The sequence below is a fragment of the Anarrhichthys ocellatus genome, unplaced genomic scaffold, assembly GCF_004355925.1.
Source record: "Anarrhichthys ocellatus isolate YVR2014 unplaced genomic scaffold, GSC_Weel_1.0 scaffold73, whole genome shotgun sequence".
NCBI lineage: Eukaryota > Metazoa > Chordata > Actinopteri > Perciformes > Anarhichadidae > Anarrhichthys > Anarrhichthys ocellatus.
Genome location: NW_022280103.1, coordinates 1,192,585 through 1,219,982, shown reverse-complemented (window position 1 = coordinate 1,219,982; position 27,398 = coordinate 1,192,585). Strand labels below are relative to the sequence as shown.

Genomic DNA, 27,398 nt, shown 5'->3' with positions numbered 1-27,398 from the left:
ATGCACTGTAGGCCTACTACAGTATACAATACTACAGTAAAAGGGACAAAAATCAAAGGAGTCAACATGTCATCAATGTGCTTCTTCTTGTCTTTGGGCTGGGTCAGGCCAGAGCACTTCGTCGACATCACAAGCAATATTTTCTCTCCTGAGGCAACGGGGGAAGAAGCCTCTTGTGTGCCGTATCCAGCCCTGACGTGATTCCTCACCTATATCACCACAGGCTAATTCCATGGCTTGCAGCAGATTTACTCTGGTGTAGGGTTGTCTATCATACACTTTCCATCTCCATGAGGAGAAAAACTCCTCAATCGCATTCAGGAAAGGCGAGTATGAAGGGAGGTACAAGGTCATAAACTGACCATTGATGTTAAACCATTCCCTTACCCGAGCAGCTCGGTGGAAACTGACATTGTCCAGCACTATCACATTGGTGGGAATGGGATTCTCATTTAGCTCTTGACCCTGCTGCTCAAATAAAATATCTCTTAGATTGGCCAGAAATCTTAGAAGATGCTGGGTGTTATATGGCCCGAGTGTAACATGGTGATGTAGAACACCATGGTTGCTGATAGCAGCACAGATTGTGACATTGCCACTTCGTTGACCAGGGATTTCAACAATGGCCCGCTGTCCAATCACGTTTCGGCCTCTCCTTCTCCTCTTTGTTAGATTGAAGCCTGCTTCATCGACAAAGATTAACTCATGGGGTCTGTCCAAGGATTCCAAGTCAAATATTGTCTGTGTAGGAATACAATATAATGTATGTAGAATTTAGTAAGTTGTACAGAGACAGTGCTATATTGTAGAGTTTGATTAGGCCTACTGTATGCACTTCTGATTCACATACATTGCATGTACTGAAGAGTAATGTCATTCACATAGTATGTGGCAGTATGTAGACAATCTGGATTGCAGTAAATGTGTCTGAACTTGCACATACTGAGCTCGCAGTTCTTTCACCCTTTGTGAGTTGTGCTCAAAAGGTACTCTGTATACTTGTTTCATTCGTATCCTGTTACGATGGAGGACACGGCCAATTGTGGAAATGCTCACACTGTCGATTCCCTGGAAGTGTGTGTTGTCTTGTATCACTTGTTCCTGGATTTCTCTGAGTCGTATTAAATTATCTTGAAGGACCATGCCCACTATAACGGTCTCTTGCTCCTGAGTGAATATAGCTCTCCTTCCACCTGCATGTGGCAGCCTTGCAGTTCTACAAAAAGTAGATGTGCAGTTACAAAAAATATTCATGCAGTACAATACATACAGTGATGAACTTTACAAATGTCTATTGAAACAGCTGCATATAGTGTAGTACAGTAAATTTGCAATTACAAAAATACAGTAGCATACTGTACCTGTTCTCTTCTCTGAATGTCCTTACTATGGTGGACACAGAAAATCGGCTCAAATTGGGGTGCACTCTAAGTCCTGCTTCCCTCATTGTCAGTCCGTGGACTATAACATGGTCTATGACTGTTGCTCGAATTTCATCAGATATTTCCACTCTTTGTCTTCCTCTTCCTATTCGTCCTCCTCTTCGTCTTTCTTGCCCTCCTCCTCTTCCTCCTCGTCGCCCACCTCGCATACGCACTTGTCCTCGTCCTCTCACATTGTTTCTTCTATCCATTCTCAGACTTTCTCCTTCCCACCTTCAACCACCTGTTTGCTCTCTAAACTGGCTTATATTGGTTGTGTCACATCATTTGATACAAGTGAAATCAATTTTGAGTGATTGTGTTTAATCAATGACATGTGTTCTCTATTTGTATTTGATTGTTGCCACTTGTGTTTACCAGTATGGATGACATGTGCATTAGAGTGCAGAATGTGTTTTGAGACTGAGAATGTGTTTAGCGTTTTGCTGAAAAGTCTAAGTGAGATCTGCAAATTGTGTTTTACCATGTGAAATAGTTTAAGGTATTGACAACAGACTGCACAATTAGCTAAATGAGTTCAGGCAACTGAGAACTTTGTTCAGCCAATGGGTTTTAGTGTTTTAGCAAGTGAGAAAAACTGTAATTACTGCAAACCTGCACGACATTTTGTACTGTTCTGTGCTCTTAGACGCACTCTGATGCATTTCTCTGATAACTATGATCACAGACACTCCTCCACCTCTCCTACACTGAAAGGGAGGTGGACTATTTTTCTGTACTTTTCCTCCTACAGTCCAGAGAGCATCTAAATGTGCTGCAGGGGTTGTTTGTCTGTATGGACTGTATGCCATCCCAGGAATAGAGAGGTATTTACCTCGTGTGTTTCAGCAGCAAGGAAGTACTCCAACTAGGGATGTCCCGATCCAGTTGTTTTACCTAGATGGAGCTGCACAGTGCACACTTCAAGTACATTCAAGTTAGTAAAACCAGTCAGATGTGTATGCTTGACAATTTGACAGCTCTGCATTGCGTCAAGAAAAAAGTTTGCCAGCATCCAGGCTGTTCCTTAATGAGCGATATAAATACCAAACCCTTTGTGTAGTCTTCTCTGCCTTGTCGCCGTCTCTGGGGAATTTCTCTCTCCCTTTACGGTTTTCCGCCAGTGTTTGTTGCTTATAGGTGCAGTCTTTGCCTGAGTTATCTCTATAAACAGATTCTGCATTCATATGTAGAATCTTTAGGCAGCAAAATGTTGGTATTTGAAAGTGTTCTGGTTTGCGTTTTATTATTAACAAATGGCGTTGGAGCCAGCTGTGGTTGAATGCAGGCAAACAGTCTGTGTGGAGAGCAAAAGAGGTGGAACGCATTGGCTGAAATGCAATCTGTGAACCAACCGCTATCATCTGAAGATGGTTTGGCTCATAAATGGTTTAAAATTAGCTCATAAACTAGCTACTTTTGTACACAATTCTCTCAACTCTCACAGTCTCACACCTCAAGTTGTTAATGGGACTGTAAACAATGAGGAAGTCTTTTCCCCGACATCCGTCAGCCACGCGGAGCCCCAGAGATATATCCTGAGTTACCTGAAAGCTGTCTTCTGTTGCGTATTTTACTTTCATCGACGGTACATCTGTTGCACGAATCACATGAGTAAAATACTCTTGTTGGCTTTTTTCCCGCGGGGCTTTTGTTGCTCTTGCAGCGGCGTGGTGAGTGTGGTTGTCCTCAGTGAAACACCTGCATCAAAAGTGACAGCCAAACACAAGACACTCTCGCACTGAGCTGACAGTGACATTTCCATTAGGTAAATAACATACACAAACTGTCTCATACCTGATTAGTGGGCGGAGCCTCATGGGGCTCAGCAGATTGGAGGGATTCTATTTCTAATATCTGAGCAGTTTTATCATCTGACATGAAGGACTGGCGGAGCAGAAGGGCAATGAGAGACGTTCTTCTGCAGCAGATCACTTCTCCCACACAGCACCAGGATCAGCTGCTCATCTTACTGTTATAGTAGTCATGGCCACTGTTGGGTCTTATGTGTTCATAACAATATGATAGTTACACTGTTACACACAGTCCACATGTTCTATGAGATGGGCCTATTAACAAGCTAATACATCTATTATTAAGTAAATATGCCTCATGTCCATCCATCCATCCATTTTCCACCGCTTATCCGGGGTCGGGTCGCGGTGGCAGCAGGCCAAGCAGGCCGACCCAGACCTCCCTCTCACCGGCAACATGTTCCAGCTCATTCTGGGGGATCACGAGGCGTTCCCAGGCCAGCTGGGAGATGTATTCTCTCCAGCGTGTTCTGGGTCTTCCCCGGGGTCTCTTCCCAGTTGGACGTGCCTGGAAAACCTCCAGTGGGAGGCGTCCAGGAGGCATCCTAATTAGATCCCGAACCACCTCAGCTGACTCCTTTCGACGCGAAGGAGTAGCGGCTCGACTCCAAGCTCCCTCCTGATGACCGAGCTCCTTACCCTATCTCTAAGGCTGAGCCCGGCCACCCTACGAAGGAAACTCATTTCGGCCGCTTGTAGCCGCGACCTTGTCCTTTCGGTCACGACCCAGAGTTCGTGACCATAGGTGAGGGTAGGAATGTAGACCGAGTGGTAAATTGAGAGCTTTGCCTTCCGGCTCAGCTCCCTCTTCACCAAGACGGTCCGGTGCAGCGCCTGCTTTACTGCTGCAGCCGCACCGATCCACCTGTCGATCTCCCGCTCCATCTTACCCTCACTCGTGAACAAGACCCCGAGATACTTAAACTCCTTTGCTTGAGGTAGGCACTCCATCCCCACCTGGAGGGAGCAATCCACCGGTTTCCGGCAGAGAACCATGGCCTCAGATTTGAAGGTGCTAACTCTCATCCCCGCCACTTCACACTCGGCTGCAAACCGCCCCAGTGAATGCTGGAGGTCATGATCCGAGGGTAAAGAGCTGGTCCACTGTTCCACGGCCAGGACGGAATCCGCACTGCTCCTCTTGAATCTGAGGTTCGACAAGCGGTCGGAGCCTCCTTTCCAGCACCCTGGCATAAGCCTTCCCTGGGAGGCTGAGTAGTGTGATACCCCGGTAATTCGAGCACACTCTCCGGTCCCCCTTTTTGAAGATGGGAACCACCACCCCGGTCTGCCATTCCATGGGCACTGATCCCGACCCCCATGCGACATTGAAGAGGCGTGTCAGCCAGGACAGCCCAACTACGTCCAGCGCCTTCAGCATCTCAGGGCGGATCTCATCCACCCCCGGCACCTTGCCACCAAGGAGCTTTTTAACTACCTCAGCGACCTCTGCCAGGGATATGGGTGAGCCTCCCCCTAGGTCCTCAGGCGCTGCCTCCTCTGCAGAGGACATGTTGGTCGGGTTTAGGAGTTCCTCAAAGTGCTCTTTCCACCGCCCGACGATGTCCTCCGTCCGGGTTAGCAGTTCCCCCCCTGCTGAGAACAGCCTGGGGTAAGCCCTACTTTCCCTTCCTGAGCCGTCGGATGTTTTGCCAGAACCTCCTTGAGGCCAACTGAAAGTCCTTCTCCATGGCCTCCCCGAACTCCTCCCATGCCCGAGTTTTAGCATTTGCGACCACCGCAGCTGCAGCCCTTCTGGCCTGCCGGTACCTGTCAGCTGCTTCAGGAGACCCCTGGGCCAACCAGGCCTTGAAGGCCTCCTTCTTCAGCTTGACGGCTTCCCTCACCTCCGGTGTCCACCACCGGGTTCTCGGGTTGCCGCCACGACAGGCACCGATGACCTTCCGGCCACAGCTCCTAGTGGCCGCGTCCACAATAGAGGCTTTGAACATGGTCCACTCAGATTCCGTGTCCCCAACCTCCCTCGGGATGTGTGAGAAGTTCTTCCGGAGGTGGGAGTTAAAGACCTCCCGGACAGGGTCCTCCGCCAGACGTTCCCAGTTTACCCTCACTACACGTTTGGGTTTGCCGGGTCTCTCCAACCGGTTCCCCTGCCATCTGATCCAACTCACCACCAGGTGGTGATCAGTTGACAGCTCTGCTCCTCTCTTCACCCGAGTGTCCAAGACATACGGCCGCAAATCAAATGATACGATTACAAAGTCGATCATTGCTCTCCGCCTAAGGTGTTCTGGTACCAGGTACACTTATGAGCCACCTTATGTTCAAACATAGTGTTCGTTATGGCCAAACCGTGGCAAGCACAGAAGTCCAACAACGAAACACCATTCGGGTTCAGATCGGGCAAGCCGTTCCTCCCAATCACCCCGCCAGGTTTCTCCGTCATTGCCCACGTGAGCGTTGAAGTCCCCCAGGAGAACTATAGAGTCGGTAGGCGGCGCCCTTTCCAGGACCCCTCCCACCGACTCCAAGAAGGCCGGATACTCTGAACTGCTGTTTGGTGCATAAGCACAAACCACAGTCAGAGCCTTGCTCCCCGCAACCCGTAGGCGCATGGAGGCGACCCTCTCGTTCTCCGGGGAGAACTCCAACACAGCGGCACTCAGCCGGGGGCTCGTGAGTATCCCCACTCCCGCCCGGCGCCTCTCACCCTGGGCAACTCCGGAAAAGGACAAAGTCCAACCCTTCTCCAGGAGCTTGGTTCCAGAGCCAACGCTGTGTGTGGAGGTGAGTCCAACTATTTCTAGCTGGTATCGCTCCACCTCCTGCACCAGCTCCAGACCTGCCGCCCGGTCTGCATAGCACCCGACCCCGATGCTTGTCCCTGCGGGTGGTGGGTCCACAGGGTGGCTGGTCCATGGTGTTTATTCGGGCTGAGCCCGACCGGGCCCCATGGGCAAAGGCCCAGCCACCAGACGCTCGCCTACGAGCTCCCCTCCTGGGTCTGGCTCCGGGAGGGTGCCCCGGTTTCCCTGGTCCGGGCGAGGTGGCTAAAGTCCGTGGGCTAACTATCATAGGGGTTGTTTTGAACCGCTCTTAGTCTGGGCTCTCCCCTGAAACCTGTTTGCCTTGCCTCATGTCACATAGTTAAATATATCTTTTAATTTATGCTGATTCAGACAAACAAAGCAACAATCAGCAGCTTTAGTGATAGTTTGTGAAGAATGGATTATTGTACTAATAGGTTTAACATCAGAGGTCTTTAACGTTGTCACTATGGAAACAGCTACTGTAACACAAAGTAAGCTGGTGTCACGCTAGCTAGTTGTTAGCTGGGAAGGTTATTTCCACCCTTAGACTGTATAGTGGATTGTTAAAGGGACAGTTCATCCCAAAATCAAAAAGACAGCCTTCAACAGGTAGTCCTATTCGACCAATCTAGACTGTTTGTAGGCAGCAGGTGTGAGTTGCAGTGTTGGAGACATCAGCCACTGAGATGTGTGCCTATTCTTAAATGTAATGGAACTAGATGCACTCGGCTTGTGATGCTCAAAATGACCCAAAAAGCCCATTTGACCCGTTTCCTTGACATAATCCACAGACCTTGGTGTGAGCAGTTTCATGTAGGAACTATGTTTGAAAGAAAATAGTTTCCAGATAAAATGAGCGACACAAGCCGAGTGCCACAAAGTGCCATCATATCAGGGAGAAAAGCAGACATCTCTACGGCCGATATCTTCAACACTCAGGAACTCCCACCAAGACAATCTCGACTGATAAAAAGCACTACAGGTAAATATCTAGTGATGATTCTGTGATGGGCTGTCTCTGTAAGGCCTCTAGTCCATTTCAGATCATTTTGCAAGGATCCTCAAATCCAACTTTATTCATAATTTACATCACGTTCATTTATTCTTTCTCATTTGATTTACTGTACTCTTTACTTATTGCTGTAAAGCCACCTGCAGCACAACGGGGCATCATGAAGAACCACTCGCACTAACATATGTCTTCTTAAGTGGCATGTACAAGAGATAGAGGTGTCGCATTCATCTGTCTTCTTGTAGTTAGTACGTCCTCGTATACTGAAGCAGAACGACTGCCACATTCTCTCGACTGCCTCCCGTTTCAGCTACGGAGCGCTTCATTCCTCTTCGTCTCTGTCACAGTTCAGCTCTGTTGTGTCACAGTGTTGACAGCTTGAGTAATATGTTCCTCTGTTTCCCTGATATCACTACTGACACTGCAGAATGTTTGATGTTTTCATCTACGGATTTCTAAAAGAAGACTTTTCGTGAAGGAAACCTGGCCAGAGATCAGTTACAACAGGTAGCCCTATGAATATGTTTAGTGCCATGTATTATGCTTTTGATTCCATCTCACCAATGCACTCATGCACAGGTGGTATTCATCAAGATGAAACAAGTGAATTATGGCAACACAATGTGCAGTTCAGACGATCTACTGAATAAAACTCGTACAAGCAAACCTAAAAAAATACAAGTGAGGTTACAGATATTAATGTGAAATTGTACTTGCATGAGGCAAATGGCTATGCAGGTTTCATATCTGAATTTCTTTTGATATCTTATTTTGACCTTTCTTTTCTGTGCTAATTCATGACGATAATGTAACAGACAAACACGCACGTTTGCACACGTGTTAACACCATCGTATTTGCTTTTGTAAGCATGCATCTAGCTACGCGCAGATCCACCAGTTCCAGTTAAAGATGCATGCAGATATACGCGTACGTGTAGGGAGATAAACCCTGACACTTTTCTGCATGAAACACACATATTCGCACATGCACAAACATGCTTACAGACTTGCAAACATGCACACACTGTTATTGATAAAACAGCAAAATATTGCCTTGACTGCTTTCTGATGAAACACACACACACACACACACTTACGCACACTTTGAAGCACAGCGTTTGCCTCTCCTTGCCCTCTCTCTTGCTTAAGTGCGAGCAGGAGATAAGGCTGCAGAAGAGGATTATTACCTAGATCCCCGAGGGGGAATCCACTTTGTGGCTCCGGCTTTGCCCTCGCATTTACACATCCAGCATACCATTCACGCTACTCCTTCATGTTAACAGGCCTTGTCTTCCAGGCTAAAGCTCCTTTCATCCCAGAGAGACTCATTGGAATTGGTTATCATATATTATACACTGGTACAGTGTTGTATCTGAATAAGGCTTATGTCTTACTGTTAATTGATGCCGGTTTTAAAGAGCGCTGTGCGGTGTACTGTCCCTGCAAAGCAGAGGGAGGACGATAAAGTGCCTCAGCTGCCGAGGTTCCTTTTTCTATCTTTGCGTTCCGTCAGCAGCGATGGAGCACCACAGTAAAATCCCACCGTCCCTGCTGGAGGAAGCATTCATCAAAGAAATATATGCTAATCGAGTCTCACTTTACCCTACAACACAATCAAGAACGGTTGTGAAACGGAGAACTAAATGGCCACAATGGTTAAGTGCCTTTGATCGGTGATGAAATTGAAACGATTGTTCGTTGTCGAAGATGTTTTGTGGAGTTATCTGAGAAGTTTAATCAGTTGCTCTGATTGAATGGCATTTTAATATCAGAATATCGCATGGTATGACCGTGTTTATGACTTGTTGTGAATTTCCCATGTAAAGTATATGGAGGAAGTCCAAAAGAATGACAAGAATTTCCTGTGGAGGGTGTCTGGGCTCAGCCCTCAGGTAAGCTTGAGTTTGTCATAAAGAGAAGCAAAAAGTGACAATTGCACAAATGCAGAAAGAGGCACACACTTTCAAACAGCCCTTGCCTTGAAACAGTTCCTAGCAGGGCTAGTTGGTTGGCCATGAATCGGACATAAGGAAGATGTGGAAGAAGCGGGTTCATGCACTTCATTTGAAGTTATCTGTACGATACCTCATCATTTCACTATAACAACCTCAATAAGGAGGCAGGTGGCTGGAGGGAGATCACCAGCTGAATTTGTCCTACTTGCTGTTGGCTGTACATATTGTATGTCATTTCCAGTAAATATCACAATATAAAACATGTGTTTTCTGGTAACGGCTCCAGCCTGATCGCGAGTTTGTTGACATGACGTAGCGTAAGACTTGCTGTTACGATGCGGTGTCCATCTGTCTGTGGCCGAGTTCTCTGACCTCACGGTTGTTGTTGAATTATTCCTCGTTCAGCTTGACTCCTATCATGTGGTGCATACATACCTTCTCTACAATTGGAGTGTCTTAGGATCCCCCATGAAGAACTGGAGGACATAGTGGGGAAGGACATCTGGACTACTTTACTAAATGCCTGGTCAGACCAGGCACAGATAAGTTGCCTAGAAGCTTGGTGACGTTGCAACTACTCGCAGTGCTAGTTGGTGACTCCAGATGGCATGCTGATTTCTCACGCTTTAATCAGCCAGGAGCGTGCTCGTGTTATTCTGTTACAGTAGGTCTTCACACAGTTTATTCAGGAGACCTAGAGGGATATTTATGCCACTGATTCCTGTCTTTCAACTAACCGTGTGTTTATACTCTGGCAGAGGAAGGTTGAGTGAAGGAGGAATGCGGCACCACTGCTAATACGTGGTCATGAGGTTTGTGTCTTCAAACCCTAGGCCACTGTGACGCCCAACATTTACAGAATGCAGATGCCCATAACTCTTTTGTGCAATGAGGGATTATTAACAACATTTCATTAGGGCTCACTTTCACTTTGACCTCAAAGTAAAATGGTGTTGATAACGTAGAAAAACAATTGGTAGGTTTATAACCTGTCTGATCGTTTGTCTGCTAGTGGTTCTTGATCTCTTGAATTTTGATCAGAGCAACTACTGTGGGAAGTGAAATGTAAGATGGACATAACTACAAAAATAGGATGCAAGCTTTAAACTTAAAATTTCCTTCAAAAGTATTTTTAGAGGAAGATGCTGAAGACATACTTCACCTTTCTCATCTGTGGCCACAGATCAGTTACAACTGAGAGAAGTTGCTGTGCATGCACTGAGAGATGGAGGCAATTGTCTTTTAATGTTACGGGGAGGGGTGTGAGTGTTCCTCTGTCCTTTAACTTAATGCTTATGGCTCACTGAAGCAAACTGCATAATAGGTGCAGCACTTGCTTCACTATACCAACAGCAGCTAATGGGTCTGTGGCGAGCTGTCAGTGCCTCTTTACAGCAGCATTAGCAACAGCAGTTATCCCAAATTACAAGGCACAATTTAGCATACACAATCTGGAAATCCCATTACATACAGTGTGTCTGCCTGTGTGTTTTATGGTGCATTTGATCCATGGCTATTGATAACTACTTTTGGCAGGCTTGTTGGCACAGTGCGGGAGCACAAATGAATGAATCCAGCAGGGACTCGGCTGCACTGTGTTGAGCCATTCGGTCACCCTGCGCTGCCGAGCTCCCGTGTGAGGCTGAACGCTGCCACTCGCCAGCGTCTCTCTGATACCCTGCAGGCAAAAGCCTCCTGAGTTGATTGGACTTACATGTGGAGGGATTTGTGTCAGGGAGATCAGGGGGCATTAGATGTTAGACCTGGAGGATGTTATAGTAGCTTGCCTGCCCTGCAGGGCTCAACCTGCACCTACTGGTAAAGCAACACTGGTGCCTCCCATTCACAGCAGAGGATTGATTGGCTGAGGCTGTGATGTGCAAGCTACTCCTGGAATTAATTGGGAACCTGCTGTTTGTTTCTTTAGGGCTAATCTCTTGAAGTTGTAAGAGTGTAATTTGCCGTAAAGACTTTACAACCACATAATGCAAAATGCTTACGAAAGTATTATAGTGTGTTTTTGTTGTTGTGTGTTCTCACTCTCTCTCCCTAAGTCCGGCCCATTACGTCTTTTGAAATGAGACAAAATGTTCAGTACACAGCGGCAGCTGCCTAAGCCTTCACCACGGTATCATGAGTCGGTGAAAGCCTGTTTCCTCTTATTTTTTTTAGTGCTCGGGGTTTGTTGATTCTTTTGGTTTGTTTCTGAACTATTGAGCAGACAACCGATAAATCCCAAAGTAGAGTATTTTTTGTTGATGACCTGAACTGAGTTGTACCTGAACCTTGTTAATCCCAAAGTGGAATTTTGTGTTCCCGTTATAAACTGGACTGATGCAGAGGAACTGGGCTGAATTATGAACAAGCCTGTTTTCTAACCAACGGTACGGTAGATTGCCTTTATCCTTTGTAGGGTTTGAGACTCGTATATCTTTTTGGTTTCAATTTGATCAAACCGCTACATTGTAGCTTAACCACACATTGGTACAAAATATAAAGGAGTCAGTATTTATGCTGAGTAACATAATTTAACTTGTATTAAATTCACTTCGCGCACCACCCTTTAAAACGGGAAATGACAGCCAAATAGTGAATTTAGCCTCAATCAGTCCCGAGCCCTTGACTCTTAAACAGTGACCGTAATACTTCACAATAATTCTCAATCAACCTCTTTATCAATGAAAGGTTTAATAAACTATCAACTCCACAGACAACGACTAACAAATGAAAATACCAGTGAATGAATGAATGCAATGATGAATGAACCCATGAATACAGTGTTTGGCCACCATGAAGATGAAAACTTTAACATTAAGCAGTTAAATTGAACTAATGCACCACTCAGCAGCTGAGAGATTGTTGTGAAGTAAAAAAAAAATGTCTATATTGATAGGAGACCTTAGGTCTACCCTAAAATTCCTACTTCCTCTTATTCTATGCTTCAACCCAAATATCACAGGAAAAAAGTAAAGATTCACCTGATGTTTCAGATGGCCAGGGGTAAAGTTTTGTTGGAGGAGAGGGGGAAGGGGGTTGATCAGCGCCACATCTTCCATGGACCACTCCTTGGACTGCTCGAGTTTTCTCAGTTGCGATAGCTCAAAAGTGATGGCTTGGCCTGAGCTTATCGCTCACTTTTGTTTTGTTCGAACATAGAATGGATTTCTTTGTTTCTTTCAAGGTTGGCTGGGGGCCGGCCTCCAGCACTTCTATAGGGCTCGGTTATCCAGCTGAGGTCCAGGGGAGCAGGAAACGAAGGATGAGAATGAGGAAAGAGACAACAAGAAGTCTTTGGGGCTCCCCTGTTTTTAAAGACTCTGTAAATGGGGCAGTGTCTGATGCTAATGGTGCGACACTTTACACGTTTTTTATTATTTTGCTTTGGCAGAATCAAGCTTCAATAATACTATTCTGAGAGATCAGCAGCTACTCAGAAATAGATGGAGCGGATTTGTTTCTGTTTGAAGTCATTTCGCTTTAGGCTTGCAGTCTCATGCTGAGGAGGGGTTTATTCAATCTCTTCTTGAAGGCATGAACACTGCTTGATGGGATGTGTCTGACATCAGCAGGGGGAGGGCTGTCCCATGGTGTTACAGCAGAGTGGAGATAGTTCCCGTCAAGGCATTTGGTGTTAGCCCTGCGGTGGTAACCACCTGGTGGTTCCACCTGGGAGCCTTGAGGGTAGCAGTGCTTTCAGGTGTGCTGGATAGGTTGGAGTATGCATTTTAAAAAGAACAGTTGCTGCACGATCGTTCAGCTTGGTGTTGGCACGATCCTTTGGGGCATAGTCCTCAACGAAACCAATGACCTTTAGTGCCTTTGTCTAAATAGTATCTATCTGCATGAGAGTGGATTTTGAGGTATTCATCCAGGCAAGGCAGGAGTACTTCATAATACTCCTGAGCTGGGTTTTGTAGATGTTGGCTCTGCCTCTAGGATCAAGCTTGTAGGCCAACTTCTGCAAGGCTCCAAGGTGTTGTCTTGCACGTTCACAGATTTTAGATGGACGGTTGGTCCACTGTAGTTTTCTGTCAATGCATAGTCCTAGAGCTTCCATCTGGTCGCTGAGCTGGATCTTCCCAAAGAAGAGATCAGGGCAAGATGCATTCCTCTTTCTAGATAGGATCATTGACTTAAATTTGCTAGAAAATGATCTGTCAGGCCTCAGCCCAAATTCTGAGGTTTTCCAGCTCTTTTTTAATGGCTTGCTGCCGCCTCAGAACCATTTGATGATGTTATGGGTGCGAAGATGGTGGAATCATCCTCGTAGAGCAGGGGTCTCAAACTCATTTTCACTCCGGGCCACATCAGCATCATGGTCGCCCACAAAGGGCCGGTTGTAAACTACTCGTAACATATTGTTAAATAACTCTCTGCATTCACAGTTTAAAGTAGTCTTCAATGTACTCACAATACATTTCCATGTCAAATGTACAGTAACCAGCCAAAGAGCTGGTTCTATGGCTGTGTTTAAGTATCTCATAATTTTGACTTTCTATTTCATAATTTTGTCTTTCAATCTCATCATTTAGACTTTCTATCTCATAATTTTGACTTTCTATCTCAGAATTATGACTTTCTATCATAGTTATGACTTTCTATCTCATAATTTCGACTATGGGGATATTTTTATTATCAAGTCTAAATCTTTTTTTTTTTTTTTTTGCTGGCTGATTCGCGGGCCACATAAAATGACATGGCGGGCCATATTCGGCCCGCTGGCCGGGAGTTTGAGACCCCTGTCGTAGAGAAACAATTTGTTCCCACGTTATTACACAACATCATCTATGACGATGGGGGAAAATAATGGGCCAAGAATGGATAACTGCGGTATTGATGCATTGATGGTGCACGGCGATGAAGACTGACTAGAGAGCACAACTGATGGTTCTTAATTGGAGGTATGTCTGAAGCCATATGTGTAGTCTCCCATTCATGCCGTTTGAGTTTTACCCTAAGGCCATTGTGCCAGACCTGGTCGACATGCACTTAAGTGCAACAATGCACACTTCACCGCCTTTGTCAAGAATGTTGTTCTACGCCTGGGACAAAACCGTGAATCTCTGTCTTTCTAAAAGAATGTCAGTTTACCACATGTCTAATTCTGCCATGTTTGAAAGCTTGGCCTCCTCGGCTGCTGAGAGTTACCTACACCAATGGTAAATTAACTTTCTAGTCTTTCTAGTCTTCCGGCTAGTCTTCATACACTGATGGCACAGCCTTTGGGAGAAATTTGGGGTTAAGTGTCTTGCCCAAGGACACACCGACATAGACTAGCGGAGCTGGAGATCGAACTGCCGATCTTTTGATTGAAGGACGACCCTCGCCTCCACTGAGCCACAGTCGCCCTGGTCGCCCGCCAATGTTGCTATGAGGTGGAACATCCTGTGTATGGAGTGAAATCTCTCAACAACTAGGCAATGGCCTCAGCTGTGCCTTACGTTTTGTGATAATGAGCAAATGTTAGCCTGCAAATACACTTTACCGAACTACCAACATTCCCATCTAAAAAAAAGCAGAACACAGCCTCTTTTTCACACTTTTCAATGGGATGCATTTTTGTATTACTTTGGAATCTTCTGACCTCAACAACACATTTGGGACAAATAGCTAAAGGGTGTTCCCTGAACAAAGGGACACAATGGTGAAGAGTTGACGACGATATCTACTCGCCACGGATGTATTTAGTGAAAAGCTCACAGTGAAGATGACACATCCCATCCACACAGATGGTGAGGCAGATGGGGGAAACTCCCAGCTGTGTTTAGTATGTGCCATCACTGCCCACTTCAAGCTGAGAGGAGGCCTCTCTTTGTTTGCTTTCATGAGAACTTAATTCATTTTACTCACAGTTCATTTTAAGATCTTTATCTGGAAAAGTTAAAGTTAGGATTTTATTGTCATATACAAAGTAACCACAACTGTCAAATACATGTAGTGCAGGAAGATATACAATATGTCCTTCTGCAATGTCATCTAAGGTAGAAGTCTAAAGCAGCATCAGCATTAGTGCAAAGCCGTTACTCTTCCACCCAGAGTGCTTTGCTGTGTCCTACAGCTGTCAGGCAGAAGCTGAATTCTTTCAGCCCAGCTGCTCCCAGAACCCTCTCTTTGGTGTTTCTCTTGCCTCTCTTTGCTAATGTCAGAGTGTGCCAGTGTTCACATGTGACACGTTCCATGTGCATGCTCGGGCTCGCGTGTATGCGATTCCGTGTGTGTGTGTGCGCCCAAGTGTGTGCTTTCATGCGCATCGTGTAGCGGATGCTTGCACATGCTCTTGCCAGCGTTTACATCTGTCGGAGGGCAGTGCGGCATCGTGTGAGCCCGGCCATCTCAGCTCTCACAGCTCACTCCCCTTTTCACTCTGGCCTGGCGTTGCTTTGCATAATGACTCACAGGGGCTGCGCTGTTTGGGGAAGATTAAATTTAGAACACAGCCAAGGGTCGTGGCGCTCCCTCACACTGTGTTTTTTTTACCTTCATGCATTTCAAGGCTTGTTGAACTTTAGATTCAGGAAGTTCATGCACAGCCTCCTATTTCAGTGGCATTATGTAAAAGAGTCAACATAATATCAATATTAAGCAGATGTGAGGCTATTCCTTTGGGAACACAAAGCACTGTTATTCTACACAGTACTATTGTATTGTATTGCATATCGGCCCCTCTGTAGAAATCTTTAAAAAAAGTAATTCCCAAGCTTTCAGAAGCTACGTGTTTAGATGATAACACCAGTGTGGAAAGGAATGGTGTAAATTAACACTCGGGGGCAAATTTTGTGGCTCTTGCTGCAAATAAACCTGCACAAATAAGACAAAAAGAAACGCAAAGTGCACCCCTTACTGCTCTGCATAGCAATCAGCACCTCGGTGCTCCTGTGTTATTTGCACCTATTTAAATGAGGTAATATGCAGACATCTGGTACAAAATTGGCCCCTTTGAATGCAAATCAGCCTTTCAAAACAGTCCACAAATCAGAGCTAATAGCCCCACGCAGTTACAGTGGAATTATTATTAGTCTGAGAGTTGGTGGACTGTCTGGTCAAACTCGTTTATTTTGGGATGGCAAATTAATTTAATAAAGCTTCCCTACAAGTCAACTTTAAAAATACATGAGAGAACACATGATTTAATTTATTTTTAGAATACAAGATTTAAATAATCAATAAGGTGACGCTGCTGTGCCTCGTGTGTAAGTCTCTCTCAATGGGAAGACGCACTTATCGTTTCTGCTGTGGTGGGATCGCTGCACTTATTTAATAAACTCAATAAAATGTCTCAAAAGACTCTTATAATGTAATTCATATTTTCTCATTAATGATGTATTATTTCACCCACCCGCATGTGTGTACTCTGCTGCAGAGGCATTCATGGGCACAAAGAAAAGAGAGGAGAATCGATTCACAACCAATGCATTTCTACTTTGCCACATGGATCATTGCAATCAGAAGCAAAAGAGGACAAATTGCACTCAGCTGCAAACTTAATGCGTTTACGCTGTAACATCATCAGCGTAATATCTTTGGAGAATCGGACCTTGAGCCGGAGCAGATAATGGATGCACAGTTCGTGGTGCTATCAGCCGCAGCAATCCGTTCTTTGTGAATTCGCCCCTCAGACATTTGTCATTTGAGATGGATTGATCATTAATCATAGAGCCATGAATTCCTTTGCTGAGTTACTGACTAGATATTGGACCCCAACCAAGCAGAGCTTGCATGACGTAGCGATCAACTCTACAGCTCCACCTGAAAACATCAGATTTTCCAAAAGAAAAAAACATCAATTTTGTGGGTGGATTTTAAAGTGCAGTTGTGGTGACTATGTTGTTGCCACTGCCATCTCCATTCTTGATTTACTTATGAATCACCAAAAGCCCGTGTTGTTTATACGCACAACAGTCTGTGACAGCAGCTAAGTTCACCGAGCTGTCCTCCATAATCAATGGGCGACAGTCCCACAGAAGTGCCCTGCCTACCTCTCCACCTCTCCAGCTCTCAGCATTAACGTTTGATAATCTCCGTCACTCCTCTGCCAGTAAGAGCAGCGTCTCCAGGGACTGCACTGTTCAAAGTGTTGATGGCGGCTGAACGCGCCACAGCTCCGCTCTTGACAGTGTGATTCCACTCGGCACAGAAACTTCCCTCCGATGTTTGACCCGCCTCCCAAGGTTGCTCCGCACCATGAGCGCTCTGTGAACATGTTCTAATCACTGTCTCTCAGAATGGGAATCTTCCACGCTCATTGCTGCTGCTGCTGTGTTTCTGCATTTAAAAGCTTGAGTTTGATCGTGGCAGTTTTTCCTCCCTCATGTGTTCATCCGTATCTTACTTCACTTTGTTCCAAACGAACTAGACACATTCATCAGTTCCTGTGTTAGAGCTGCACATTAAAATGTGTTTTGTGAACTTTGAATTTTGATAGAACCAAGTGTTTCGATAAAAGTAATGAATCGATATTGTTGTATTTATTTAAATACTGCAAACACTAAAAATATGGATTGTAATGTGTACATCTTATTGCTATGACAATGTGAGCGAATGTATTTACAATCCATCATGCTGCCACCTGATGTGTATATTTATGTTCTTTGATTGATAACTGAATATACACATTAGTAGTATTAGACTGCAAATCAAATGCATGTTATGATTAATAATGGTAGAGACCGGAATGTACAGAAGCCCCTCTGAGCGCTGAGGTGAGTGGTGTGAAACCTCCTGCTGCGCACGGACACGTGCATGAGGCTTATTGCTCTCACACACTTTTTAATGGACTTAATGAACTGACAAAGTGCACAGAGTCGGATACAAGCACAGCAGTTTCAACAGCTTTTGAGCCGTTAATCAAAATACCCGGGCTGACGCGCTCATATACATGGTCTTAAATACAGATCGATAGGATCGCAGATTTATCATGAAATCCTGTGGTTGGTTCGGTTGCTTTCACACCACAAACAGGCGGCCTCACTTCTGCTGTTGATCACCAGGGTTTCGATTGAACCACAAGCCCAAAGGGAACCGTACTAACGGGGCAAATGGACCCGAGTTCATTTTAACCGGAACCAAACAAGGTGTGGAAGCACACTTAATCTTTAAGACTTGTAGAATTCCCTCATATGCGAATCTTGAGTTATTTTCTTTCCTCAGTTTTTGTGAATGAACCCATGGGTTGGGAGGCGGGTTAAAGGAAATGCTGGTGCGCTTCATATGTGGACGATCGTCGGAGGATCCCGGTAACTCTTTACTCAGCTGCACTTACTTCATGCGCCACTGAGGGATGAACGGGCCCCACCTCCAACACTGTATCCACGTGTCTTCACACATCCCTGGGCTGGTGTTGGTTAAGCTCCAAACCCACAGTGACACACACACACACACACACACACACACACACACACACACACACACACTCTTTTCTGTCCGACTCAGACAAAAGCAGTAAAGTGACACTTTAAACAGCAGCTGGTTGTGGATATAAAGAAACACTGAAATAATATGAATCACTTCTATATTAATAAGTGACGATTGTATTGTGACTGAGACATGTTCATCCTACTGATGCTTGGTGTGTTCAGTGGGTGTTTGCAGTTTGTAAACTGCTCTGATTCAATCCCATCGCTGCACTGATGCCCATTGTGACGGTAAGAAGGCTGCTCTCATGGTGCAGCTGTAAAAACTAAAAGAGAACAGTGAATAAAAAAGAGCCTAGATCCTTGGAGAGATTTTAGATTGGTGTGATTTCAGTTGCAGTTGAGCAAAACATATTTGAACAGGTTAGATACCGAATCAAATATGTGTATAATCTGACAGTACCTCAATACCTGCAGCTGGTATTACTGTGGATTAGAAACAGACAACAAAGAAACATGGCTTTCTGACAAGAAACATAAAAATGTCAACGCACGTTTGACAGGTTACTCTGACCAGACCGCTTCATCACAATATGAACATTGTGCCCATAGCCTCAGATGTTGCTCTTATGCAAAACATAAATGGAATACTTTGACACCATCTTACTGTGTTAACCCTTCCTGCTTCAGCACAGGCTAGCTGTTAGCATGCTTCTTTCCGTAGATATCTCTAACACAGTACACAGACGTCTTTGTCATAATGTCAGATCTGTAGCCTCATTCTGGGGATGTTAGTTCACTTTGTCCACCGCTGGCAGCTGGGAAACAAGACACGGGACTTTTACTGAGCAGAGTTTATTCATATACAAAATGAAACCTACATTGTACTTTTACTACCACTCCACTTTAATGCCGATTTCTGAAAACACCTGTCTGCTCTGAGCACATCCACTGTCTCTCTCTCTCCAGCACACACATGTGTGTGTGTGGCTGTGAGAGTGAGCACACAAGGAGTGTGAGATGCTGTGATAACTTCCTGACTGACTGGGCCGTTCATCCCACTGCAGCACTGTGGAGATGTTGGCACCAGATCAAAGAAGAGGTGCATTGCTTCAACCCTGCTCACCCTCCAACACACACACACACACACACACACACACACACGAAATACATCCAACAAGCATGCGTGGCTACACGGCTACAGCGTGGCTCTGCAGCAGATTATGGTGTTTGAAGCAGACAAACTGGATTATATTCATGCTCTAATAAGCACATTCAGTCATCCTTCTCTGTGCTCCCAAAGCCAGACAGGATGGAGGGAGAGCGGAGTGCAGAAAGTGGGACAGCGCCGGAACCGTGCGCCATGCGGCGAGCAAATCACACAACGCCTGGACAAAACCATTTTGATGCTTGTTAGGAAAATGGACCTGTCAGCATCTGGAGCCTCAGCCCCGCTCCTCCCTGTGGCTGACGGGAGGCGAGCGAGTGGTGGCGAAGACTTAAGACATTAAAAAATAAGAACTCGTGCGAGAGAAGATGAAAAGGCCTGCCTTGCTCCACAGCCGTGACGCCTGGCCGCCCATTTTCACGAGTGTCTCGCAGCTAAAAGGCGCTTCAAAGCTCGGGTTAAATTAGTTTACAGCAGCACAAACACTTGACGGTGATTGGAAAAAGCTGCTATTGTTGCACCAGCACATAATGCAGCCCGGAAGTGTATGCGTGTGTGTTTGTGGTGAAACCCTCTCTCCGTGCGTGTGTACGATAGAGTTGTCTGACTAAGCGCCCGTTTGGTAATTTAGTGTGACAGAGGGCCGGGCTCTCGTAGGAGGGAAGCAATTATTCCTGTTAAAGCCCTTCAATCACTGAGACGTAAAGCCTGGCTGCTTTGGTTCAGAGCACGGAGAATGGACGGTGGCACCTGGGTGACTGTTACACACAGTGTGTGCGTGTGTGTTTGGTACGGGTGAGGAGCAGGGATTGAGTTCCTGGTACCTGTTTTATGCGGCATCAGGTGTGAGGATCAGCAGGTCTCTGCTGTGGGATGAACGGGCTCCGTCTGGTGTTGGAGGGAATCTAAGACAAACCGCTTGAGTGATTTATGTCCCGCCGTTGATGTTCTATGAAGCACTTTGCCAGTGTCTCAACACGATGTGTCTTTTTTTCGGAGACTGGTGAGTAGAGCGACCAGATCCATAAGACCAAAAAGGAGGACACTGCGGTATTTAGTGAAGCTGTGAATAATTGCATAGGACTCTGGCATGCTCCCCTCTACAATACAACTTTGTGTGATTGCTACATGATGCATGTGTAACAGAATAGGAAAAAATAGTCTTAAAGTGTTTGTTCACAGTATTTGTATTTATTCAATACATTGTGGTGTTCAAAAACTGACCACTGTGCCGAGTGCCACAAAGCATAACATTTGTAGACTTAAAATGTACAAATTAAATCACAGGTCACATAAATAATAAACAGATAAATGAATGTTTTAAAAGCATAAAGAAAACCAAACAAATTTGGTTAACATTTAACGGCTCAAAAAGTAAAGAATTTCTGAAGTGATTCAGTCTATTGGGGACTTGTGTGCAGTGTCTTCATCCGTGTATGTGTGCAGCAGTCCACTTGTATTCAAGCAAATTCCACCTTCACCCTCAGCAGAAGCTCAACAGCACCTCGGTCATCATGGTCGCCAAGCCCCCACCGCGCCTGGGCCTGTTCATCTCCTGCAGGGACACATAACAATACTGTTATCAGCATTCAAAAATCTGTATTGTTTTAAATCCAATGAATATTCATATTATATGTAGCCCATTCATCAAATCAGATGAATCAAATCAGATAGAAATCAATTTGGCTTAAGAGCTTCCTACAGGAAATTAGTAGCCTATATTTGCTCAATTAAATACACAGCAAACAAACTGCATCATATCAAGTGGATGCCACTGACACAACATCATCATAGTGTATGTCTGTTTGGGAAATAAAACATAAGACTAGTGTACTCACCAAATAGTTGATTCTCTATTTGCAATACTTCAGATTTTTCCTTGCTGCATCCAAGAGTTTTTTGTCTCCAAGGAACTTCTTGTACACGTCTGTGCAGGGAAAGGTGAAATTGACACAAACTTGCAGCTCAGCCTTGACACTGTCCACCTCCAGCCGATTCCTCTCATTTCTCCATGCAGATGTCATCATTGAAAAGACTCGTTCTGTGTGTGCATTGCTGCATGGGATGGAGAAAATAGGCGCTGACCTTCCTGAGATTCACGAGTGGTACATCTGCTTTGGAAAACAGTTTCAGATATCGCTCCTCACTGTGGCAACCTTCCATTTCTGGAGAGCTGAAGGAAGCTTCCACCATGGCATATTCCTCATACAGTCCATCCACATCAATGTCTTTCAGATTGCAGGCCTGGATAGCATCACTGTATTCTTCATATGGCACAGCAGTTGTGAGGCCAAGCTTTGCCACTTTGCTATGAAAGCTGGTCTCAGAGAAGTCGTATCTGTCACTTATGCATTTCTTTGCTCTTTCATAGAAAACAAGAAAATCTGTCTCACATTTCTTTGCAAGGTAAGCTGGTAGCTGCTTGAGTTTGCTGTTCACAGTAAAGCCAAAGAACCTGTCCTTCAGCCTTCTCTCAAGTTTCTGTTTCAATTCAGTCATCAGCTTGAACAGAATGTGACTGATGAAAAGAAAATGTCTCAGACACTTCAGTGCTTTCCTCTCCAAAACATTTCCACAAAATCTTGGTGCATTCCTCCTCACCTTCACTCTGAAAGTAGCTGGTCAGTGGCTTTTGCAGGTGTTTTGAGTTAATTAGCTGATTAGAGTGTGGCACCAGGTGTCTTCAATATTGAACCTTTTCACAATATTCTAATTTTCTGAGATACTGAATTTGGGATTTTCCTTAGTTGTCAGTTATAATCATCAAAATTAAAAGAAATAAATATTTGAAATATATCAGTCTGTGTGTAATGAATGAATATAATAGACAAGTTTCACTTTTTGAATGGAATTAGTGAAATAAATCAACTTTTTGATGATATTCTAATTATATGACCAGCACCTGTATTAGATCTGTTTTCTGATTCACCATCTGGTTAAAATATGTTAATTTTAGTCTGAACAACAAAAGACCTCAAACAACTTTCTTCATTTATAAAAAGATTTGATCTGTTGTTTCCCTAAATAACTTGTATTATGTAATTAAAATCATAGAGCTGGAGAGAGGAAACACTTTTTACAACATGTAATGAAGAGAAACCATAATCATTGTGGGTTATTTTATAATGTAAGCATTTATAAGTGTTTTTATGTGCATAGATAATGACACAGAGGAATCCATTAAATGTACTTATTCATTCCACAAGATAACTCTTGGAGATTTAATAGAAAACTGACCACAGGATGTTTCATACAAAGCAAGATGAGGATTCCCAGCCTGTGTGGTTGGGAGATTGTTAACAAAATGATATCTAAAACTAAAGAGGTAAATCTGTGTTATTTATCTCACATCAGAGAGAAACGTACAGGTTTGAAGATTGTTGTAGTCGTTCATGGTGGAACAGCTTCGGAAGAAAAATATGAAAATAATCTAATAAATGGTTTGTCTAGCAACAATATTCTGTGCAGATAAGTGAACATAAGAATAACAAAAGTGCTGACCCATGCTATTTTACAATGTTAAAAATGGATACTATAATATAATGTTAAGAGACATACATTTTGTACAAAATCTTTTCTTTTAGTTTAGCTTATTTTTCCCAGAATTCCAAGAGATTTAGTGACCTTTGTTCTTGGTTCTATGTAGAAGCTCTGGGATGCACAGACATGTAGTCTCTATGAAGGTATGTCAATAGCTGCGTCTGCCTTCATGACCCCACTGAGGTCAGAGGCAGCAGCCGGGAGAGAGAGAGAGGATGCTGCCGCTCTCATTAACGTGCACGGCTATCTTGACAGCGCTGTCTCAGGTGATTGTGACTCACCCTGTAACAATGGCATAGAAACCTCGATCGTAAGACAACTCATGAGCTCATTCTACTGGTTCACTGGATCAAACATGCTTACATCTGCAGGAAACAGAACAGATCAATTAACAAAAACGGCCTTGGAGCAAAATCAGTTTCAAAGTTTGATTAACCGGTTAGAGCCAATAGTGATGTTAAGTATGATGTAGGTTATCTAACCATTCCCTCTGAGGGAAGATTTCATTACACGAGGACAAAAACAGTGACCTGGTCCCCCTTGCTGTCTGAAAGTACCTTAATATGACATCATATGAAATATACTGATGGATCTCAGTAGTGAACTACTACTACTCACAAACGTTGCTGCTGATGCTAGCTCCATCTGTGCCATGCATCCCTCTTAACATCTTCTTTTCTTCCCAGGAGTCTACACCTTCGGCCTCTTCACCGTTGACATCTTTGTCAATGCGGGCCAGGTAGTGACAGGAAACCTGGCGCCCTACTTCCTGACGGTCTGTAAGCCCAACTACACGGCACTGGGCTGCCAGCAGGCCCTGCGCTACATCAGCCACCAGGAGGCCTGCACAGGGAACCAGGACGACATCCTGCGTGCCCGCAAGACCTTCCCATCCAAGGAGGCCGCCCTCAGTGTCTACGCTGCACTCTACCTGGCTGTGAGTTATTCTTCTTCATACATCTGGGAATGTCAGTCAGCTGATCAGACGGGTTGGCCAAACTTATGTGGAAGAGAAAACAGGGGGACGGTAAAATTATGACCCAAACTGTCCATTGTAAGCAGCTTAGAAGAGCCACTGTCTGCCCCATCTTTCATCTGTACTCACTGAAGTTGAGTTTTCCTACGCAATAGGAAAGGATAATTAGAAATATTTCACTTGCACTTTTCACAGTTTGACCCCCAACTAAGCAGTTTAGGGTAATCTGGACAAACTTGTTTTTACTATTTCTGATCATCTGACAGCTTGTAAGCAGGTAGTCAAATGCGGTGAACATCATTATGAATGATGTAAGTCTTGGCTCTAACAATAAAGAGCTAGAGATAAGAGGAAGGCTAACTGTTCCCCCTGCTTCCAGTCTTTATGCTAAGCTAAGTTGATTGCTTCCTGGGTATAGCTTCATATTTAGATATGAGAGTGATCAATTTGAACATTTAACTTTCAGGAAAAAAAAGAAAATAAGAATATTTCGCAAAAATGTGGAACTACTTATTTCAATTGCCTTTGAAAAGGGATGGGTATTTTGTATGAAGCTAAGCAAACATAACTCACAAATGTAACTATGGTTCTGTGAATTCCTGGATGAAGGCCAGTGGTGGTAAACCACATGGATATGTCTTCTCATGCAAGGCGGCAACCTCTGAAAAGTGAAGCCTATGAGGAAGTGCCTGAAACCTGCATTCTCTCTAATGTCCATCAGGGGGCGACTCCTCTGGTTGTATAGAAGTCTATGAGAAAATGACTCTACTTCTCTCTTGATTTATTATCTCAGTAAACATTGTAAACATGAGTTTATGGTCTCAATCTCTAGTTTCAAGTCTTCTTCAATACAGCATGATGTTCATTTAGTAAATGATGGTCCATTTAGAGTCAAACAGACCATAAAGCAGAGTATGCTTTAGGGCGGGGCTACCTTGTTTTTGACAGGTCTCTACCACGGCGTTGTCCAGTTTGGGTGTTGTCCATGTTTTCGTTAAAAAAAAAAGTGAACCCTTCTACAGTGTGTTTTCAATTCATGAAAGTTCATTGTAACCTTTTTGGTTGCATTCAAAAAAAGTCTTATTCAGCATTTGGTTGTACTTGGCTTCACCCATTGTCAATTCTGGTTGCAAAAAAACAAGATGGCGACGGCCAAAATGCAGAACTCAAGGCTACAAATCTGCAGTCCACAAAGCAATGGGTGAGGTCATGGTAACTATGCCCACTTCTTTACTGCCACTGACATTCAGGAAGAACTGAAGAGAAACAGAAACTTATTTAAAAAAAAGATTGGATTAATGCAAACACGAGCAGATTCACAGTATTGAAGGAGTGTTTAGGTAATATACGTAGGTGCTGAATGTCATTCAGATAATGTCTTGAGAGGTGAGTAAAACAATCCTATCTTGAAGTTATTCTATTTTCTTGTTATTGCACGGCTGCCAAAACAGTTTATGCAGGAAATCAGACCAAGAGAGTGTTTTGCAATTCCAGTTCTCTCTCCCAAATGACTCTTTCTTGTATGTTTGAGAATGTTAGTTCTATATTTATGCAAATAATATTCAGCCCAAAATGGTTTTGCACACAGAATGCTGCACCATCAGTTTTAAAGCAGCTGGTTCAGCTGTTGACCCACCGGCTTCAGATACAGTTATATAGTTATAAAAAAGGGGCAAAATCCCAGGAGTCTCAGCTTCCCCTCAGTTTTCACTTCATTTTCAGTGAGTGTTGCTATCAAAATCTGCTAAAAACCTAAGTTGGAGTTAGTGGATGTGTGACTGTATGTCTTTCACGTGAAGAAACCAAACCTTGATCTACAGTAGAGCATTCTGGGAGTTAGATGTTTGAGTTTTCTTCTATGAGGCATGGGCAAATTGTTCATACGTTATACGCAGATAGAGATCGATCTGCACCCCAAATAGCTCCTGTTGGAAGGATTATTATTGCAGAGCTAGGTTTCGTGCACCAGGTCCTTCCTCTCCTCTGAACCACGTCATGTCAAAGTGTTTGCACTCTTCCCTTCCATAGTGTGTGTGACCTTGCATCTAATCTCTCTGATATCTAATAAGATTATCACAGTTAAGTCCCCGATTCATTTCTCACTCGATTGTCTTATTGCCCAGTTATAGATCACAGAAAGTGTCAGTGAGACAGGGATGCTTCCCAGAATTCATTTGAGGGGGTGACGGTCTCCCTAACAGATATCAGATTTGAGAATACTGAAACTTGAGGACGGATCAGATGTTAGATATTCTATACTCATGTATCTATATGTTAATACAGGCAAGCAGCATCATCTAAAGTCTGAATACAAACAATTAAATAGGCTTTGGATTCATGACTTTTGAAAGTTACCCATTATGATTCAGAAATATAAAAAAACTGTGTTAGTTAAGATAACATTCTCCCACTTCCTGTGAAATCGAAACAAGTTTCAGTGAGAAGTTTCTCAGAAGACGGAGCTTTGAATGAAGCTCCAAATAGGTCATCTTCACCCAAACGCTCACAGAAGACGTGGCTTTGAAACAACGCTTAATTCCAATGGACATGTGAAGGCCAATGCAAACAAGCACACATGCATGCTGGACGTGCTAATGCAAACACACAAATGGCTATATTTTCTGATCAAATTAGTGTAATGTGTTTATGGAATACCTGAATCTCTGAGTGCCCATGAGCGTTGGAAGCACGGCTTTGGACCATCAGTGACTCTGAGCGCGATGGGGAGAGCAGATTGCCTCTGTTATCTAGGTCATTTAGCAAAGGCCATTGTCTGTGTACAGCTCGGTGTTTAGGACGTTACATGCAGTTTGCACAAAGACACTTATACAAGTGGCACAAGGACGCACACACACACACACACACACACACACACAGCTCTGAGGAGATGATGCTTACTCCTCCTCAAACTCTCATTGTCTCGGTCATTACAGCAATGCCAGGGCTGAACACAGCCATCCAGCATCCGCCGCACCCGAGGATTTATCGAAATGAAGCTGTAATTACCCCATTCAATGGCAATATAACTGCCATGCAGAGACCTCCGATTACATATGCTAATATTTTGGCCTGAATCTACACTGTAACGTTGTGTTATTTTAGCTGCAATGTATGAATCATTTGGTCCAGAAAATGTCACTGCGTGTTTTTTTCAACAGCCTATATTAACTTCATTCCTATTGGTTATAAAACGGTGTATTCTGCCCAGTCCATTTTGCCACTGAAATGAAAAGCACAGCATCATTAAATATAATGTGGACAGTAAATATGAATTGCATTGCAGAACTACCTTCTGATTCATTTGAATTAGGAAGTCCCAATTTCGCATTACAAATATGGTAAATAAAACAACATGGCGACGGCAAGATCGCCAAAATCGAGGCTTCATAAC

The 27,398-nt window shown here is 44.2% G+C and overlaps 1 protein-coding gene across 6 annotated transcripts in view; it reads left to right on the top strand.

Annotated features, from left to right (window-relative positions):
- plppr5b (phospholipid phosphatase related 5b) overlaps positions 1-27,398 on the top strand; it is a 99,500-nt gene that overhangs the window by 46,723 nt on the left and 25,379 nt on the right. For all 6 annotated transcript variants that reach the window (XM_031873684.1, XM_031873679.1, XM_031873685.1 and 3 more), the window contains one exon: positions 23,718-23,968. In XM_031873684.1, coding sequence (XP_031729544.1) covers positions 23,718-23,968 — 251 coding nt within the window. The remainder of the gene's footprint in view (positions 1-23,717; positions 23,969-27,398) is intronic.